Source organism: Betta splendens, chromosome 22 (genome assembly GCF_900634795.4).
Source record: "Betta splendens chromosome 22, fBetSpl5.4, whole genome shotgun sequence".
NCBI lineage: Eukaryota > Metazoa > Chordata > Actinopteri > Anabantiformes > Osphronemidae > Betta > Betta splendens.
Genome location: NC_040900.2, coordinates 14018952 through 14040517, shown reverse-complemented (window position 1 = coordinate 14040517; position 21566 = coordinate 14018952). Strand labels below are relative to the sequence as shown.

General features: G+C 40.8%; 1 protein-coding gene and 1 long non-coding RNA gene across 4 annotated transcripts in view; one reads left to right on the top strand and one right to left on the bottom strand.

Annotated features, from left to right (window-relative positions):
• The window catches only part of alk (ALK receptor tyrosine kinase), a 229898-nt gene that overhangs the window by 161992 nt on the left and 46340 nt on the right, over positions 1 to 21566 (top strand). For all 3 annotated transcript variants that reach the window (XM_029139744.3, XM_029139745.3, XM_029139746.3), the window contains exon 5: positions 16773 to 16906. In XM_029139744.3, coding sequence (XP_028995577.1) covers positions 16773 to 16906 — 134 coding nt within the window. The remainder of the gene's footprint in view (positions 1 to 16772; positions 16907 to 21566) is intronic.
• LOC129603600 (uncharacterized) lies at positions 1988 to 5190 on the bottom strand. Its single transcript, XR_008693666.1, has 2 exons — positions 4702 to 5190; positions 1988 to 4270 (listed from the first exon to the last, which is right to left on the bottom strand). It is a non-coding gene; the product is annotated as an uncharacterized LOC129603600 (long non-coding RNA).

Genomic DNA, 21566 nt, shown 5'->3' with positions numbered 1-21566 from the left:
TTTTGTTATAATTCATATGCACAATGTTTGGAAAGGTCCAGATATGACACCTGTTGAACTGATTTGATATTACATCTGTAATGTATTAGGTTTGAATAGAATAACTGGTGTTTCACAAAGCTCATGTGGTCATAGGTCTCTGCTCTCTTAACGTGAAGTGACAGGCTGTGGATATCTGAGCTCCAGGGAGCAGAAGAAACACTGGAACTGCAAACTTGTCACTATATATCAATTGTGCGAGCCAGCGCTGGTTCTGGTTCTGTTGGCTCATGTGCACAAGTCGTCCCCCTGCTATGATGACAAGTGACAGGCCAAAGAGAGCAGAATAAACAGCTGTCGCTTGTCCCGCTACACACACAGCACCTGGACTGGACTTTATAATTTCAGAAGCCTCATGAGGCAGAGGTGATGAAGAGAAGGAGGTAATGAAGAGAAGGACGTGATGAAGAGAAGGAGGTGATGAAGAGGCAGAGGCCTTTTGCATGGGGATGATTGCAGTATCTGACTCGCTCTCGGGACTTCGTCTCTATTAATGACATAAAACATTTGACTCAAAGTTGCTGGACTTAATCGACATGTTTTCACCTGTTTGACCTTGTTTCAAACCTACTGCATAATAATCCATTTTATATAAATTATATACTTTTACATAATTTCAGGAGACAATCAAGAGTGCATTTACCATTACAGAGTCTAACTTTGTGGTTTGTCCATACATTCCATTTTTAATATTTTATTTTTGAGAGTTGTTGTTGTGGTCTTTTGGCACATGAAAGGATGGGCTTCATTCAGACAGATCAACAGATTCTACAGTGAGAAGATTCCATTCAGACTGTTTTTGCCCTCAGACCTGTAATCTGTTTTGCGTCCTCTGTTGCTACATTTTACCTCAGCAATGTCAGGCAGGTTTATGGTCAGCCATCACTCTTAAGAACAATAGGATCAAGGGTCAGCCTGAGCCCTTCTCTCACTGAGACCATCCAATATCGCTCTCGAGACGAGCCCCGCTCTGCCTTCACCCATGCTTATTGGCTGAAATATCTGCTCACTGCGCCGCTTTTGACGTGTAATCTACTGCTGGCAGCGGCAGAGAGGGAGCCTGATGATAAATCTTCTCTGGGACTCAGCATGCTTTATGGGTTTCATGTCCTTACCACTAAACTATGCTTGAGTGTTCCCTCTGCACTGGAGCTGAATGTAAAACAGCCGAAGCCTCTGTGGAGAGCCACGTTTTCTGGTGCCTCACAGCCAACTGAGCCATGAAGTCTGTTAGAATGTCTGTTAGCCCACAAAGCACTAGACAGCGGTCAGTCACATAGCTACTGTCAGAGCTATGCAGTAGTTTACATAACGTTAAAAGAACTTTGAGTTGCTGGCTGTGCCGTTCCTCTGTTAAAATCCCAAATTTATCCAACAGAAGTTTTCAGTGACCACCTCAGTTCTGTAAATGTAATGAGTAGTGGAGCTACTTGACATGCATGTCATTACCATTTCAGCAAACTATTAATGTCCTTTTTATTAAAGGTAAAACTACATCAAAGTGAAATTTAGACCAGGCAGCGTAAAACCATGTTCACTGAATCCTATGTGCTGTTCATTTTTTCTTATTTTAGTTTTAACCGACCAACAACACGAATGCATGCATGGTGAAAATACACTGTGAACCTCATATTTCACATAAGATATTTTTTTTGTTAAATAATGCTTTTGGATTTAAAGGGCCCATCTCATGCAAAATCCACTTTTTAGACATTTTGGAGCGTTCCTATGACTCTATGGGTCACATATACACACACTGAGCACGGTAGAAATGCATTTCCTGCTTTTTTCACATTTTGAAAACGTAAATTTTCTCATCCAATAAAAACAGCCAAGACCTACTCTGAGGCCGTGTCCCAGTTGTCGTCACACTGGTTGAAAGTTCTCCTTGCAAATCCTGAACCACCACCCCCCACAATGATGCCGAACCAAAACTGGACTTCCGCCATTTCCCCCCCTCTCACTCACCGTGAACAGACCAGCACGGCAGCGCCCAAGTCCTCCCATAGAAATAGTTTGGTTCTTAGGTGTTCTAACCAACACCAAAGTCTCTTCACTTCACCAAGGGATCAACAAGTGAGGATTTGTGGGTCACTTTTATTTTTAACGGACCGGTGCCAGAAACACTGCCTCAGCATTTATACGTATGTGCATTTCAAACGAGGGTGCGTACAATGCTGGATTTGTTTCACGGCTCCTGTTGGAAAAAAAGGACCTATTCCTACAGTCCGTCATCCACTCACTGCAGTAAGTACATGCTTGATATTTATAATGTTTTAAAATGTTAGTTTGTCCGTTTAAAATGTAGTAACCTATGTGTGAGTCAAGTTACTAGCTAGCTATGCTAACGGCTACAGCCATTCGACCGAGCCTTTGTCCCCTTCAAATGTGCTCATGTGGGCTCCTGCAGCCACACACCTGTATGGAGAAAAGCTAATGGCTAACGGCATCGAGCGGCTACAGGCAGGGAGCGGTGGGTCTAGCGTCTGTCCTTTTTCTGTAATCACATACACCTGTGGGGAACAGCTGATCTTTATCGCCCTTCCAGCGGCGACAGACAGGAAGCGGTGGATCTAGCTCGCTGTAATAAGTTTGTGCTTGATACTTGTGATATCTAAATATGTTAGTTGGGTCTGTTTAAAATGCAGTAACCCACATGTGAGACAAGCTAATCGCTAGCGTCGCTAACGGCTACAGTGAGTCAACTGAGCCTTTGTCCCTTTCAAATGTGCTACTCTGAGTTGGTGCAATCACACACCTGTGTGGGGAACAGCTAATAGCGATGGGCCTTCGATCGGCGACAGGCAGGAAGCGGTGGATCGAGCTTTTGTCCTGTTGACGTGCTGCCGCTCCTGTTTGTGTGTTGCGTTAGCCGTTAGCATGCCTTTAGGCCTTTGCACTTTAGAGCTACAGCTGGTCGATCGCTACAAAAAGAACGTGCAGATGAACGCGGTTATGTTTATTACCCCGTCCTGTGTCACAGCCTAAATCAACTTGTGATTTGGGGTTATGTCATTGTTCTATCAAATTCTAACATAATTAGTTGGAATGATTACTGTGTTGTGTTTCAAGCTTAGTTGCTAATTAGTCACATCTCTACAATACCTGCTGCTTATCTGGTCAGTTACCTATAGCTTGTACCATAGCCATTATATTTGTAGGACCAATACAATTTACAGTAAATGTGTCTTTTCTATACTGTAGGAGGGCAAATCCCAGTTGCCCACATGCAAGGAGGCTGTCAAACAGAGAAATCACTGCAGACTGTTGGTACACAGACATCTGCTGCCCAGCTCAGGAGTAAAGGTATGTAAATTTGTATGTACCAACAGTAAGATAGGTAATAGAAGATTTTAATTGGTATATACTGTTTAGATTTTATATTTTAATTGTAACAACTATTTATCTGTTGTATTAGCACAGACAGGCCTGTCCTCTTGTTTGGTTTAATTTTTTGTCTGGTATTGTGTGGTCTTACATTAGAGAAGGTTTTGACCTACATAATAATGAACATTTCACTAATCTACAATTCTGATTGCAGTACCTTTTGTTTTGATGAGGTGATGGTGAGGACAGCCACAGCTTCCATCTGGTAGAGGACTGCTTCCGCTCAGTCTTCCAAATAGTGATGAGAACAAGGATCACCACATCTCCCTGTTTACCCTACTTTCATGCATTTCGTCTGCAGGGCCCTGCAAAAGCTTCTCCTTCGTCCTCAAACCCCCAGACCTCTTAATTAACTCAGTAACCTATACATTGCACATTGGAGTGTGAAGATAACAGTTTGTTCTAGCTTTGGAGTAGTGGTGTATTTTTTTGGTTTACAATAAAGTTGGCTTTAACTTATGTATTTCACTAAACTCTGTTTCTGAAGGTAAAACACTTTTATTTAGGAAATCATAGTATTGAAATTACATGTTTTTCTCTTTCTAATATGGTAAGCTATAAAGTTGAAGCGGCCATAAATAAAAAGCATATAAATTATATATAAATAAAATAAAAATTCTTAATGAGTGTTGCACTCACAAAAAACACATTTTTACTCAAATGGTAAAGGAGTTATTCCACAGGTGGTCTACATCAATCATACTATGAGTGTTTTAGTGTTTTATCCATCAGGAAACTGCCTTCATCTACAACCCAAGCATGAAGAGATGGCAACTCAGATTCTTCACCCCAGGAATCCTCAGCACCAGCTCACTAGCCTCTGTAGACTAGATACCTGTAACAACTTCAGATACAGAGACATATTACTGTCAGATTTATCAAGAATGACAAAAAACATAATTAAAAGCAGTAAAAATACGTTAGGTCAATATATAATTTGAACCAATGCTTTTTGTTCCCAGGAAGGTCATGCAGTGATTGCTCTAAATATTAATGCACATTTTTTAAATAAAATTGTCAGAGCAGCAGCACAAGTAAGACAAAAACAGTGAAATGTGTAAATGTAAAATGTATTTATATTATTTCAGCTATGCTCTCAAACTTATTTATTTGAATAATGTAAGCTAAAGTAGTGTTATCTATTAACGAGAGTTTTCCAGGTAAGTCGTGTTGTGAATATTGAAGCTGCACACGCCATTTAGCATTCGCATTAGCAACCGCTAGTCGCTTTGCAAATTACATAAATCAATTAAATTAAAGTAAATGCGACATTACCAATGAGACACATCTTGCATCAGCCAAAATGTGGCGACTTCAACAGCCTCCTCTTCAGCTTCAGGGTCAGATTCGGGATCGTAGACGTATGGTTCTACAACGCTACGAATCAGCTGGCTAATGTTGTGCAGTTCTGCAGTGGGTCTTCTTCTTCTGTGGAGGATTGCGGTGGATTGCATTCTCAATGTCGCACTACTGCCACCTATTGTATCGTAACCGTGCGGTGTCTCGTATCCATGGAGCCAGTTTAAAAAAAAAAACAACAACAAAAAAGGTATGCATTTCCGCACAGAGGTGTGGTGAGCAGCTTCGCTTGCGACACGCCCAGAAAACACAGCGTTTGCTGATGGAGAGTGAAAACCACACATTGACAGGCGCAGTGTGGACGATCTAAAGGGTTTTATGGGATGAAAATTTACAGAGACCTTACTGAGACATTAAAGTCTAATATTTTTTAGAATGAAAAGTATGATATGACTCCTTTAAGATTTTTAAGTGCTTCTTAGGCAGAACAATCAGTAACACTTTCAGTTTTTTTTACTGTTGCAATTTTGTAGAATATTGCTGTCACTGATGACTATACTGTAACTAAGTGTGTGTGTGTGTCATCTACATTATCAGTGCAGCCAATAAAGCTTTTACCTATGAAAGTAAGTCTTGAGTCTAAGCGGCTACTCGTCGCAACAGACTGAGAAGGAAACAGTGAGATTTCCCCACAATGCCTGAAATATTTCATAGTATTATATAGTAGATGATGACAGACATAATTCTAAAAACAAACCTCTCTGAAATTATACATGTTGGCTTAAAATGTCTGATCCATTGGTTAATGCTCTTACACACTACTTTTGGAAAGAAGCAGGATTTACTGAAGGACTGTTGGATTAAACAGAGTAAAGTAGAAAGTAGTGTTTCCTTCTCCTTTTCAAATGTGTTAGCCCAAACATTAGAACCACCCACCACCCAGTGACATGTGACAGCTTCAACCTGAAATCTTGAGAATCAGAATGGAGCTGCTGTATCGGATTGAGTCAGACTAGTGAGTGTATAAACATTCTAAATAAACAATAACAGTAATACTGTATTAATTTATGAAATATGACACTTAGTTGAACAGAGAATACATAGGTTTCAGCAGTGCAGCAGCCAACATTTTGAAGCTAATAATGTTGCAGGTTCACTTTTCCATTCCGCAGTGAGGGTAAACCACTGTCTGTCATCTTCATTTTAATAATAGAAGCATTTCAGCGAACAATTTGCACATGTTTCCTTTCTGGCATGAGCAGTTTTTTTACCAGCATTACCTCTTGGATCTGCACTAGTCTATCTCAACTGAGGTAGGAGTTTCAAAAAGTCACTGAAGATGAAGGGATTCTTTTCTGAAATGTTTTTAGACCTTGTGAACCAGGAAGAGCTTTGCATTCCTCATCATTATATCCAGGCGTGCACACATACACATGCACAGTTTACACACTGGGTGACAGGGTGACAAAAAACAACAAGGTCGACGTTTTGGCCTTTCAGAGACGCAGGGATTAAACCTGGATTCTCTTTAGTTTAGCACACACACACCAGGCAAATTAGAGAGACACAAAACTTTGAAGCAGCTGTTTGTAATCACAAAGGCTGTGGCAAACTAGTTATTCCTTTCATCTTGAAGTTTTTTTTTTTTTTGCTGAAGTGTGTTCACTTTCTATTGACAAGGTTTTCTTTTTCACTGTGCTGCATGTCACTCACCCTGGCCCAGTTTCACTGCATTTGAATGACAGAGGTTTCCATGTGTTTGAACGAAAACACTTGCGTACACAGGCTGAACTGATGGAGCTCAGCACGCTTGCTATTTACAGGACTGTTTCTGTCTGATATGTAAAAATGATCCAACACGTTTTTCATCTGCTTTTTCCCAGGTCACTCTCAGACACTCTGGGAAGTGAAATCCTTCAAAACGCTGCAACCCCGCTATCTTTCCTCAACTCAGTCATAAACACCCGTTTAATGCTTTGCTAACATGCCTTATATTACACTTTGCCCCAACACTGACAAAGCTCTATAGGTTGGTGGGATCTAAAATATATTCCCCTGTGCAGTCAGAAATGTAATCATTATTTTATCTCCCCGCCTGTTATAAAAATAATAAACATTGTTTAAAATATATGTATTATTAAAATTAATATTATTGTCAAGCCTTCTTTATTTAGTCATCCTCTGGGTGAGAGGCTGGGTTCAACCCACACAGACGATGAGAACATGCAAACTCACAATAAGGCGCTGAATGTATGATTGTCCAGCAACATATCAGTACTATCTAGGAACGAAATGTACAGCTTGTGTGAGATGGGAAATGGAGCTTGAACTGTGAGCACCAGCTGCCTCACAGTATGTTTCTGCTGCAGGCTGGTTTGACAGTTATGAGCATAAGTCTGTAAATGTATACACTGAGATAAACATTGCTTGTTCTCTTCTAGTCCCTACTGTGTGTTGTTGCCTCACTTGTCAATTAAAACCAGTACAGTCACTGTCACGCAGATCAGCAAATGTCCCACCCAGTAAGCTGTCCTACAACTATAGTGATTATGTACTGTGATGGCACAAAATGTTATGGTTAAGGATTTGGCCATTTTCATCATAGGCCTTGGAAGGAAATTATTTGTAATTTTTAATTAAGTTCAAATTCAGTGGTAGCCATTTTTAAAATCTGTTTCTTTTTGCAGCACTTTTCCTGCTACTAGGTGCTACAGGCTCCAGCTTTGGGAGTAGTAAAGATAGAGATGATGCAGTTGTTGTATGCGTCATCAAGTAGCAGCCCATAGTTGCACCAAATGTAATCACAGTACCCACAGGTGAGCATAATTGGGCGGTGTTTTGGTAATCAGCCGCACATCCCTCAGATTAGAGCCTGTAAGTGGAACAAATATACTAGTCCTGCTGCTTTTAGATTGGCTGCAGAGATTTAATCAACTTGAAAAACCGGGCCTGTGCAACAACAAGGATGTAGGAATACGGGCTAGTCCAGACCACATAACACATTTAATGAGCACATCAGCTGCCTAACTGCTGGAAAACATCCAAATAGACAAATAATGCCTCAATTTCATAGGATTGTGTCATTTCTTTGACCAGATATTTGATCTACTAGAAAAATCCAAAAGCCTCAGGCGGGTTGAATTTCAGCATCTTTGCTAAAACATACAGTTTGTAGTTTGAAGACAATGGTACAGCAAATATTTGGACACAACCTTTGCAAGGTTATTGCAATGGTTATAGCCCAGACCTCTTCCTTCACATGTTTTATGAGTTTTATTAGTGCAACACAGTACTGAACTAAATACTGGAATAAGCTTAACTCACTGTGATTAATTGTCTTTTCTTGAGATGTTCGAATGGATTTGATGGAGCCATTCATTACTTTATAAAAATACCAAGCTTCTAAGGTTTTGTGCATACATTCTGCACCAAGTGGAAATTTCAGCTGCATTTGTTCTTCATGATTGCAGCTTACAAACGTATTCATGCAGAATAGCATTGTTCTTTTTACAAACAATGCTTAATCAAGCTGTAAAGGCCTGTGTTCCTCGATCCATGAATGGTCCTTCTTCTCTGTCCCTTGAAATGTCTAACGCTTTTCATGTTATTGTTGTTCTTGAAAGTTTATTTTGATATGAAATTACTGTTACTGTTACAGAACAGGTGTTATTTTTGCTAGTTTGAGGAAACTGGTATTGAAAAAAGGGGATACGCAGAAACAATATCTGCACGCAAGAAACATTCACTACATAAAAATGTAACATTGTGTATTGTGTACAAATTGACATCATTGACATCATCGCCCAGCTGTGCCAATACTAAATGCGACTAATGATGTTGCTCAGTAATATTATCATATTATCATTTTGGACCTTTGTAAAGTTGTGCTGTAAAGTGTGTGAACCGCACACACACACACACACACACACACACACACACACACACACACACACACACACACACACACACACACACACACACACTCCCTTGTGCTTGTAGTTACTGAAACATGGGAAAGATTCCTCTGGGATTTAGGTTTTCAAGTAAATACCACTTACGCATTCCTTTTAATACACAGTCAAACATTTGATGTTGACTGATGAAGAAAGAATAATTTTAGACTCAGCATAAAAAAACCATGGACATGCATGGAGGCACAGTACAGTAGCTGAGCTGTGTGGAGTTATGAAACCTATAAGTTGGATATTAAAATCCGTTGCTATGTTCTACTGGAGGTTGATTCAGTGTTGTGGTGTTGTTTTTCACATTTGAACCACGCATTTCACACATCATGTGGTTTGATGGTGCATGATAAATGAGCTAAATTTAGAAGCCAGCAGTTGTTGTTTCCCTTCCTTTTGGTCCTCTAGGCTTTAACAGCAGCTTTCTTATTTTACAAAGTGATCATGTTTTAATCACTAGCCCTGTCACTTGATAGAAGCAATTTCCTTTGGCCATTTTAAGTATGAGGTTGCAACGTAATTGAATTTGGGTCATAATTAAAAAGAGCAAGGAGCCATGTGATTCTCCTCCCCCCCCCCCCCCCCCCCCAAAAAAAAAAGCCTTTCATCTTTGAAATAGCACAGCGGTTTATGTCTGAGAAGCAGTTTTCATCACGGAAATGACTAATTTATAGAGGCCTTCCATGTTTTATGTGCCATGTAAGGCACTGCTTTAGATATGCTGTTTAATTTGACATTGATGAGAAGGATGCACAAATGAGTTTAGGATCAGTCACTGAGGAACTGGCTGGCATGACGGCAAAAACATAATAACAATCGGGATAATGTGAAAACTTTTCATAATAACCGTGTTCTGAATGAATATGAATATGAATGAATATGTTGTGGTATGTACAGTGTGAACCTGTATGTTGTGAGCACTTTCTATCCCTTTGTATATGTGCAGTCAGCATGTTTTGTGCCTCTTTGATGCCTTTTATCACAATTGCAGTGATATTTCAATCAGCACAATATCATAAGACAGCGCTGCAACTGCAAAGTCTTAACCTTTGAATTATTCAGAACACTGGCGGTGTAGGGGAGGGATAACATTTGGTAATACAAGTTTGAAGGAACAGGCTCTAAGAGTCAGCAGGAGAGAGTGCGGATGAGAGCGTGAAGGAATATAACAGACTGTGGCACAGACAGCGAAGGAAGCTGTTGGAAATTAAATTATTGTAGCAAATGACAAAAGGAAAGAGAGAGAGAAAAGCCAACTACAGGGATAAGTAGCAGCTCAGATGATGGGGAAGGCGGTTCACATGTACCCCACTATAATAAATTGCCATTTTTATGCAAACATCATTGTTGCATGTATCAGAGCTCTGTGGGTTTATTTGATAATTGCACTGTTGGTTATTTGTGAGCAAGTGATATGTGAAGTTGTAAGATGGTGTACAAAAAGCTGTACTGAACTACAATATGATTGTCGATGTCTCTGTGCGTTGTTGTGTGTTACTGTAGCTTTCTGAAAATCCACCATAGTCAATGTTTGTCTGGTGCAGTTGTTCGCGTGTCACTAGTCTGTGACCAGAAGTCAGTGGAGCCGACTGAGAGGCTCTGAAGTCAATATGGAATAATCTTAGTTATCATGTAACCCCTGTTCTGTGATAACGTGAGCACAGCATGTCACCCAGCCTGCATGTGCTGCTGTGGAGGTGGGCTTATCTTGGATGAAGAGTGACACCGCCTTTGTCCCCTCAGAGTGCGAGGCACGAGCTCGGCCTTTGACAGCTGACTGAATAATGATCCGGAGGCCTGAAGATGGTGGTGGCTCCACACAGGGACTCACCTCAGCCTGCTTGACAAGCTTACATGTAGATGAAGCTGCGTTTGTCGATTGGAAAGGTGCCTAAGTAAAGTGAGGACGAGGGTGTGATGACTTTATAGCCACGCCTCACTAGAATGGAGCCAGCTGGCAGCGCACTGTTCCAATAGAATGTAACTCTGTAATTTGTTTATTTTGTGTCGATGTTGTCGGCCCACACATATATCTTGTCCTAAAACTCTTCCAGATGGCCGGGCTGCCCTTCATCTTGATGCTCTTCAGTTTTAGTGGCACACTTAACTTATTCTAATCTGCAGATATTTTTAAAGGCATTACTGAAAATGATATGGCGGTGCAGATGGCCGGGCAGCTGAAGGAACCTGCCGGTCAGTAATGAGGATTCAGGATCCTGTTCTATTAGCTCTTTTGGACTTTTCTGCTCCACTGCTCCTCCCCTTCATTAAACTGAAATCATTATCTGTATAGTTTTGAGTGGTTTCCTGGGACCCTATTAGAATTATTATGCCTGTGTACTCTCGGTCCATCCCTTTTAATCATTATGTATATAGAAAAGGCAATATGAATATCATCTTCTGGTCATAGAATCATTAACTGATTTTGTTTGGGCTCATTTTATTGGAACAGTTTTAACTTCTTTTGTTGGGCAACTGCTTCCTCTTAAGCTATAGCTATAGCAAAATGCTTCAAAGGCAGACGTCAGAGGCCTGATGCCGTTCCAGGGCTTTTTTCAAGCAGCGAACACTTAATCAATATATAATCAAAATGTATGAACAAAGCCTAGAGGCCTGGAAAAAAAACGCTGCTTTTATTATATATACCTATCATCAAATGCATGTAGATTGCCTTAAATAAAATAGCGATATAACATTTTATTTAGCTCCTTTAGCGAAGTGTACTTATTGCACTTTAAAACAACTTCATACTATACTTTAGATGTACTCTTGTCTCAACTCTAACTACAGTACTTACAATTACTACTGTAGATTAAAATTCAAAATAACAAAATACATAATATGCTGTGTTTACCTCAAACATCAGGTTGCTTTGTCTAACTAATGTGGTCTTGCTTAATAATGCTCAATCAGCAATATGTCTTATTAAAACCATGCAATGCAGAAGAAGGCAGTTTAATGCATTGCATGCCCCACTGGTACCTGTTCTTGTTCTTGCTGCTGCTATACTTGATGCTTTTTATTGCTTGTATTGTATTTAGTTGGTTTTGGCTGCAGCATTAGAATTTACTGATTCTTAATTTCTCAAATATGATCAAAGCTCTTGTGATCCATCAGTAGCCTGCTCAGTTTGATGTTTAATTAATTTGTTCTACAATTTTGTGCATTTTACTATTTACATTTAATATTCATCTCATGACACAGTGTCATATTGCTTCAGTCTAAACCATCACTTTGGTACAGTAGTTTAGTAGTTTTCCCTTTTCTTTGAGTGTGCTTTCACATCTAAATGATTTAGTTTGATTAAATTGACCTCTAATTTGTTTTCCCTCTTGGTGCAGTTCGTGAGCATGGTAATCCAATCGAGTGTGTACCGAAACAAACAAACCTAACATGAGGTGGTCTTGATCCGCATCATCTAGCGAGCTCTGGTGCGGTCCTCTTGGTGAGAATACATACCGAACAAAGACAGGGCCAATGGCCACAAATCACATGATTTAAGGGCATCGATATGACCTCTACCATAAAAGTGTCTCAAACAACAGTAGTCCATAACACAGCTTCCTCCTACAGTACGTTTACCTTCTTGTTCCAGGGGCAGACACATCTGACCAATAAGCAGAGAGAAGAGATAGTTTGAAGTGACGTATTTTTCGTAGACTTGGATTTCTCTGTGTGACACGATACTGAACCATCGACTGATTCGGACCAAATCAAGCGAATTAAGGTGTCGAAGCGCCCTCAAATAGGCTGGTTTAAGATGCTGCCATGTTAGAGGGCTTATGTCTGCTTTTCAGCCCTGGTCTTCAGGAACCCTGTCTCAAGTCGTGTTAAACCTAGCTTTTAGTTTTGCAGTATTTCTGTGAGTCTTGTTAAGTTTTAATGGCTCCCCATTAGACTCTGTCATTGTTAGTTTTTAACCAGATTTGTTTGTTTGGTGAGCTTTGCTTTCATCCTGTAATTTGCATTTTGGCTGATTGTTTAGGATATGACTTTATTTTTCAGCCACAGATAAATTAGCAAATGGCTGTTTTCAGGTGTGACTCGTCTGGATGTACTTGGATGCTTGTCTTTAGTACAATCCCAGGGCTTAGTTGATAAAATCATCTGAATGCCTCATGATGCCAACTGCCAACTAAACCACTCTTACCTACGTTAATCATCACACACTGCCTTAATGAAATTGCTCAGTTTTTGCTACTGTTTGTGAGCCTCGAACCAGCGCGGTGGCTGGTGGAACAACAGGAGCATTGTTATGGGTGAGTGTGAAAGTAAGTTGTCTATCCATACAGTATGTAGCCCTGTGATGGACTGAAGACATGATCCAAGTTGTACCTTCCTTCTGCCCAAATCACAGCTGGGACGGCCCCCCATCAATACTACAGATGATAAAGCAGTTCTGATTATGAGCAAGGATTCTGTGATGATTATGACTGAGTTATACTGAGATTCCTAACAATAAATAGTTAAAGTAGCTTTGGACCAATTTGGGAAAAATATATTTGAAGCCTTTAAGCGAGCAAAGACTTAAAAGCTGTCCCTAATAGAAATCCGCCCGGTGTCCCTGGCTATCATTCCAGCTGTGTGGTGACATAACAGATTTGGTTCTCAGCAGATCACAGTCAGACGCGCCCTGTTTTATTTGTTGGAGTGGCATTCATTCAGCCAGGCTCCGTCAGACTGTTCAATCTAATCTGCACTTCTCTGGATATATTGGCGTACACCTGTTGTGCAATATGGCATTTGACAGTCAGAATCAATGACGCTTAAGAAGAGAAGCGGATCCAGCTGCAATCCCTGTGGCACCCCCCAGCCACAACCTGACTCTTAACCCCCAGGCCCTCTGTGCATACGCATTCATCTCAGATTCATCTGTTCCTGATAAAACAGAATGTCTGAAAGAGTTAAAATTTCTATTACCATGTAAAGCAGTTTCTGTTTTTCTGGCATCTTCCCCGGTTTTACAGATTGATTCAGCAGTTGAGGTCCAGTAGCTTTGGGCAATAGATGATGTGCAAAAACATCAAAATCTGTCTCACTAGGCTGTTTTTATTTTGACAAACTGTGGTTGCCATTTTATTTCATATGTAGTGTTTTATTAGTGGTTTGTACTGTACGTAGTGTGCAGTGTGATGAGAATCTGATAATGTCATTTACTTAAATACCTACAATTACTTATTCATTCTTACTGCAGGACTTGCTTCATTTTGCAGTACACTGTCTCTCCCCTCTTTCTTTTTTTATTTTGTTTCGCATTCTGTTTGCCCCTCAGTAATTGTTCCTGGACACTGACATCTAATCCTTAACCTCATTCTAATTCATATTTTTTTCTTCACACCTGGGAATGTGATTAAAGGAAAGCGTGCGTTTTGTTTTGAGCTCCGAAGTGCAAAACGTACACATCCAGGAAGGTACACAGCTGAAGGGCAAGTCACCAAGTTTCTTCCTGTTTTCTTTCCAGCAGCCTCACTTGTGGCAGCGTGTCCAACCAGTCCTCACAGCATTAAGGAAACATTACCACTTGAAAAAGAATATACAACACCTGTCTTCATGTATTGTAACCTGATGGATGAGACTCAGAGATAATGCAAACCAGAACCCTCCTAATGGGGTTAGGCCATAACACACACACACACACACACACACACACACACACACACACACACACACACACACACACACACACACACACACACACACACACACACACACACACACACACACGCACGCAGAGACGCCAAATGAAAATGGAAGAGCACTGTTAGCAAGAGCGGAGCACCACGAAAAGTAAATGAATAGCATTATGAAATAAGAATTGTCTAATGGAATCAAAGATTAGTTGGCCTCTGCTTTTTTTGTTTAGTTTTCCTTTGGTGGAACATTTACATGACGGCAGAGGTTTTTACAAACAGTCAAGGTCACGCCATTGGAAATAACACACACAGGTCCGTAATGAGGAATGTTAGCGTCCGCTTTTGGAGTCGCTGTGCATATGTAATTCCCACATGTGGAGCCATTATCTCTGCTTTTCGTTTCATTCGTGTATTTATTTATTGAAATGTGCTGCGCTTTGCGTGACACGCTGCTAATCAGGTTTAAATGTTTGAGCGACATGCTGTAGCAGCTCTGTCTGATCTGCCGCTTGTTAATCAGGGCTGCGAGCACGAGTTTGGGAATAGACCGACATCCTGTTTACTATCGCTTTTGGATTTGTGAGCTGAGCATAATAAATGCAAAGCTCAAGCTCTTTTTTTTACGTTTTCGACCTTCCTCGTGATTCTTTGTGTGTTTCATATTTAAATATTGATTTACAGTAGCAGGTTTGCAGTGTTTGTGTACGTGGCTGCATTGGTTTTGCACAAGGAAAAATAACATTACAGAAGGCCATTTCTGAATTCAGCCCCCAACTGAATTCTGCCTAGGCATATGTATATTACTCAGTTGGTAAATCATTTCAAGGTTATCATTGGCAGGGTTTCATTTCCTTTCTATTTTGGGATATGGCAGTGGGCAGCTCCTCCACACTGAAGCTCTATTCTTGGTGTGGTGTGGTGCTGTAACATCACTTCCCATCTGACCATCTCCTCCACACCAAGCTGTACCTGGATTGAGGGGAATGGAGTGAGGGCAGTTTAGGGAAAAGGGGCAACGACGAGCTCGGGGGAGGGAGAGAGGACCATAGATAAAGGGAAATTCAACATACGAAAGGTAAAACATACAGTAAAAGCAGAAGTTGGTATTGTCATAATGCAAAGTCTGTGGAGACACAGTGAGGATATTTGGGGACTCAGAAAAGCTCTGTGTCTATGTTGAAGCTTCGTGTGTAGGCATTTATGTTTGTTATACATTTAATAGTACAACCCTATCAACAAATAAACTGACAGCTTCCTTTTTCCTTGTACACTTATCACAATCAAAACTGCTGGGATGTACAGTAGGAAAATACAAGCATGACCACAGATCTGTGTATGGTTAAAGCTGTTTTGAATCTTTTTTGCATATATGAATGCAGGACATCCCTTTCTCACATCCTTTGTGTTCTGTTCTACTGCACATCTCGGGTTCCTTATTTTTCCAGTGCATATCAGATTATAGCAATGACATACAAACATCTGGTTTAGTGAAAACTGGTATCAAATCCTGAAAAATGAATCTTTTGGAACAATTTTCTGCTGCAGCTGCTACAGTGTTTATTAGAACACATTGTATTTCTGAAGCACTTTGTTCTGGTGCATGCCACAAATACGCAGACACAGTTTCTGTCACCAACATCACATTCATCAAGACTAAATGGTGACTAACTTTCTTGGTCACCATTTTTCAGTGGGTGATAGGCTAGATCTATATGAGATTTATCATGTCTCATTTATTAAATCGTTTCTCATATTAATTTAATTCACTGACTGTTCCTGTTTTTGATTGTCTTTGATTACTGTTGCTTTTAATTATATAAAGTTGTAAAAACAATGACTTTACTCATTACTTTATATTTATTGTATTAGTAAAGGAGGAATTTGCAGGGCTTTCATTGTTCTATGCATGTATGTGGAAAAGGGAGGGATGGGTGCGTTATAAGGGAGAGAGAGAGGGAGAGAGAGAGATGTTGTTGATGAGCTCATGGCCAAAAGAAATCAGCAGAATTTGCCTAATAAAATTAGAGACAGTTGAACAACACAAAGGCAGCCACTGGTTGAGGGAGGACCACATTCACTGCAGGACTACAGCTCATCTGGACACCACACATTGAACTGAGTTAGTTGATGTCTCTCATCCACATACATAGGTCAGGAACCAGACTTGGGTTTTGAATAGGGCAGCAGGTTACTGTGCAATTGGCGACCTCTGGACGATGCAGCACCACACAAAGGAAGAAAGGAGCCCTCAAAAAGCGGAGGGGGATGAGGAAGCCTCCATGACGGCTCCTGCTGAAGCCCTGGAAGGTCCCTGCGCTGAAGGCTCAGGAGCTCAGGCAGAGCAGACCCAGGCTACTTTAACCCCGAACCCTGGAGGCAGATGTGGGGTGTTCTGTCATCCTTGGTGCCTGCTCCTCACACTGACTTTCCTGCTGCTTTCTCTTATTGGCAGCTGGGCAGTGGTTCACCTCACCTTGGCCACCCATAGAGGATCCTTGTTCCGGGTCTCCGCCAGCTATGATCAGCGGATCCCACAGGATGACTCGGCTACTATTGAGCCCCACTTCACCACCAACTGCTCTATGGGTAAGTTGGCTCATTTTGTGCGAGTTCACCCTTTTTTTATGTACGTCCACGTTTACGTGTTTACATAGAGGTTTCCGAATGCAATATGTGAATCAGGTCTGCAGTATGTGTGACTAAGTTCCCATAGGATGCCAGAGGTGTAATCATTTTAGACTGGAAATGACAATCTACATATTGTGATTTTTAACTTCATTATGCCATGTTGTGGAATGAAATGTGTAGACAGCTTGAGACCGAAATAATATCCTCCTCTGTCTCAACCTCGAAAGCCCCAGAAATTGGATTAATATGACTGATTCAATTTCCTCTGAGCTAGCAGCAGAAGCACAGCAACCCCTGCTTAAGCATCTCTGCTGAGCATAACTGAGAAATATAGATAAAACCCCAGTTTCTTCTAAAGGGCAGCTGTTCATAGACGGAGAGGTGCAAAATGTCAAAGCAGCCAGGTGCTGTTCAATTAACTATCACAGATTGTTATGGTGTATATATGAAATCCTCAACTTGGATTATGAAATGAGTCCCAGTTACCCAACTTGTTTACCAGTCTGTGGAATTCACATAAATAAAGAGTTATGGAGTGGGATGACCAACCAGGAGCTGCTTGTTATCAGCTAAATTAACTCTTGGAATTGGCAGCAGAACACAAAGATCTCCACAATGATGTGGACTGAATACCCAGAACTTCCCTTCCATGTTTAACTGCTCTAGACTTGAATGAATGACTGTATTACAGTATACAGTATGTATGTTACGTTTAGACTTATTCAATACATGTGTCTTTTTACAGAAAAGTAAATAAACATAAATTTACAATGGATTTATTATCATTTGTTTTTAAGATGTCCAAGGATCTAATCGCATCAGTCTGAACAATTTGTTTTTGTCCTGACTTAATATTGTAGTTTATCACAAGTGAGGCTCAACAAGCAAACCTAGACCGTCTAAGCCCTTCAACTACATGTGTAGTTTATCATTGTCCCAGCTCAGTCTGATCTTCTTTTGTGCTGGAGCTGCACAAGGAAACAAAATTTCAAATTCAAGTTCTAGTGAATATCAATTAATTACACGTCTGATAGTATGTTGTACTTCAGCTGAAGGTGAACTTGCATCATTTGACATGGCACAGAATACACAAGCACAAGCACACACACACACACACACACACACACACACACACACACACGCACACACACACACAAACACACACACACACAGTGCAGGCCGTTCTCTAAAATTATTAAACTATTATTTTTATTATACTATTATACTATTTCAAACTCACTATGCTGTTGAACTGTGGATACAGTTTTTTTTGTGTATATGAAGAAGATAAAGAGCCTAACTTTAAAACAAACACGTTTGTCTTGCTGTGGTAATTAAAATGACGCTGGTTATCAGATCCTTACCCTAAAAACACATATGCACCATATCTACATTCACAGTAACTCCCACCTTATTCACCGGCTTGTGAGGCTACTGTACTGTACATGTTGGAATACACTTAAAGGGGCTTCACTTAAAGTTTCTAGGACACATATATAGTGGGGCGTTATACAAAAGGCGATCATTCCCCAAGGCCTCTTTTTAAATTCAGACAGTTACACAGTCCAGCATATATTCTCTCTTTTTATAGAGACGATGTTTCTTTGTCACTCTCCAACAATGAAATAGCCTTTATGCTCTGCTCCAGAGGAGCAGCCTTCACCAGAAAAGATTATTCTGGCTGTAATTTCTAAAATGCGGATGTTAAGACTAAAAGATCAGGTCAGAGCAGAGTGGGAACAGTTCATCAGTTGTTGCAGCTGTTGCTCACAATCTGTTTTTGGTGGCTAGATATGTAAATGTGTGTGTGAGAGAGAGAGATATAACCTAACATGAATCTCGACTCCACATAACCAAATTCAACTCTTATCTCAATGTGAATATATTTTTAATCTTGAACTTAAATATGCATTTTACTTCTCCAATCACTTGCATGATGAGAAACACGCCTGATAAAAGTGCAAGTGCATTAGTTCTGCTGCACTATCAGTTATTCTCCACTGATTCTAACTGTCTTTTCAGCCTCTGTAAGAACGGAGCGGTGTGCGGCGGCTGCTCATGCAAATCCATTTTTTGTTTGAACAGTGTCTAATTGTCACGAACACACGGCTGAGGACCCAAATGCACAGCACACTCTCGGACTTGGTGAATTAAGCAGGGTTTTATTGTACAGAGTCGTCAGGCAGTCCAGGTCATACACAGGATGTCTCAGCATGAGGTACCATGAGGAACAGGCGAGATCGGGTCCAGGAGGCAGGCAGTGGTTAGGTACACGGATAGACTCTGCAACGGTACAGATAAGGGCTAGACAAACTCACTGGTCAGACGGTCAGGCAAACGCCACAATCCAGACGAAGGTACAGAGGAGGGTCAGGCAGGAATCGGTGGTCAAGAACAGGCACAGTCAACAACACGATATAACAATACTAGAATGCTGGATAGTGGTGCAAGGACTCAACAATCTGGCGTCTGACTGCTGGCTGAGGTGGTGCTCAAATACTGGGTGTGATTGCTAGTTATTGACAGGCGTCCATGGTGAACCGGGATGACAGAAAACAGCTGAGGTGAAACAGGAAGTCCTTTCAACATAAAACAGGAACTGACGTAAATCGTGACACTAAATGTTCTATGGATTCACTCTGTTCCTTTTGCCAGGCATCACATAGGAATGGATAGTGAAGGGACAAATTGTGTAGACATACCCACCCGTACTCTGGCTGCACCTAAGGCCGAGCAGAAAATCTACTGCACACATCCCACTCAGACTAAGCCCTAAGCCGTGTGTCCCGACCACTGCAGCACCTGTCACAAGGCTCAGGTTACCACTCCTCCTACCTACCTAGACAATGGCTTTCTTCCTTTGTGCTTTTAAAACTAGCCCATTACTGTTATTAATGACCTGTATCACCAGAAATCTGGAAGCTTAATCCTTGTACTTGATTAAATTTGTTAAATGATGGAAGAGAAGTAGGACCAAAGAGTTGTGGAATACGGAAGGCCCTGAAATTCTTGATGTCTGCATAACTGATCAGTAGGTTTCACACATTTTTTAGAAAGGAGCGTTTTAAAATGCAAAATCGTTGGATTGTTGTTGTTTTAATTCATAATCGACACCTTTTGATCATTTTACTGTGAATTTACTGTGATTACAGATTTGACAATGTCTATTTTCTCCCTCTTAGTTATTTTCTTGAGCAGAAAGGCGGCAATTACTCAAGTCATGGAAGTGCGAGGAGACTATAGTCAATACAGGATAAATAAATGGAGCGCACTCTGACTTCTTCTCCGTACCCATCCACTTTAATTAACTCATCAGTCACAAGACCAACAAGCAATCCAATTTGCTGCCCCTAAAGTGACTTGTGTGGTTATATGTCTGGAACTCATTCTCATGACAGAAAGTTAGAATCCTGCCTTGTGCCGCTATCTGGGAGACAGGTGTTGCCGTAGTGCACCGACGACTCGCACAACACAATTATTCAAACGCAGCAAATCTATCAGTTACGCTTTCAACCTCCCACAGTTTCTCTTCCTGGAAGTAAACAGACAAGTATGATGACTGACAAGCTCATTACCAGAGTGCGTCAATAGCAGATTTGACTTTGCCTGTGTCATAGTACAAGGTAGGTCACGTTTGCCGTAATACATGACAGTGTCCACAAAGAGCAGATTTAGTGTTTGTTCTCACGTGTTGCAAACTTTCAGTCGTCCATTAGGGAAGGTACCTGACAGACGGCAGTGGAGAACCTTGTGGGAATCTGAACCAGTGACCTTCCCTTCTCTGCCCATTTCCCTAAGCATTACACCACGCTGCTGCAAGCCCTTAATGGAGCGTCACGGCGAGTTTATACTTTGTGATTAGGTACACAGCAGTGCGAGGGTATCCCTGGGCCCATCAATCACACACGGACCTGCGAAGGCAACAGGGGAAATGGGCTTGGAGAAAGTTGGCGCTTTGGACAGAGTGTTGGACATGTGGATGGATCTGTGTTTTGTGTAAAAGAAGGCACTCAGTGCTGCTAAGGCTTGTTGTTGCATATTCAGTGTAAGACTGTGTCTCCATGGAGGAAACTAGAGTTATTTTCATTGGCTTGATAAATGAAGCACCTACTTTAAAGACTGAAATGTTAAATCCATTTTAACTCTCTTTTCTTTATTTTGGCATCCTAGAACCCAAAGCACCTATAATGCTGCCTGGGCCCTGTTCTATTTAGGACCCTAACAGTAATGTATTTGAATAATTTGTAATGTTTCCAATGTGACTTTTTCATAAACTCATGTTATCCTACCTCAAAGCCAATAACACACTTCATGCAAACTGTTAACTGCTAAAATGCCTACATAGACAATATTAACATGCTAATATTTATCAGGTTTAATGTTCATTCCGCTTAACTTGATTGTATTAGCATGCCAACAATTGCTGATTAGCAAAAAAAACAGAGGCTGATGCGAATGTTACTGTAGTTAGTTTTGCAGGCAATTCATGAGTTGAAAACTTTGCAGCCGTCACCTCAAGCTTTGGGCTTATTATGACCCCCTTAAAGCCTGGTGTGTTTACTGGCCGTTTGTGGTTAACGACCGTGTGATCCTGAAATAAAATTATGGAAAAGAGTTT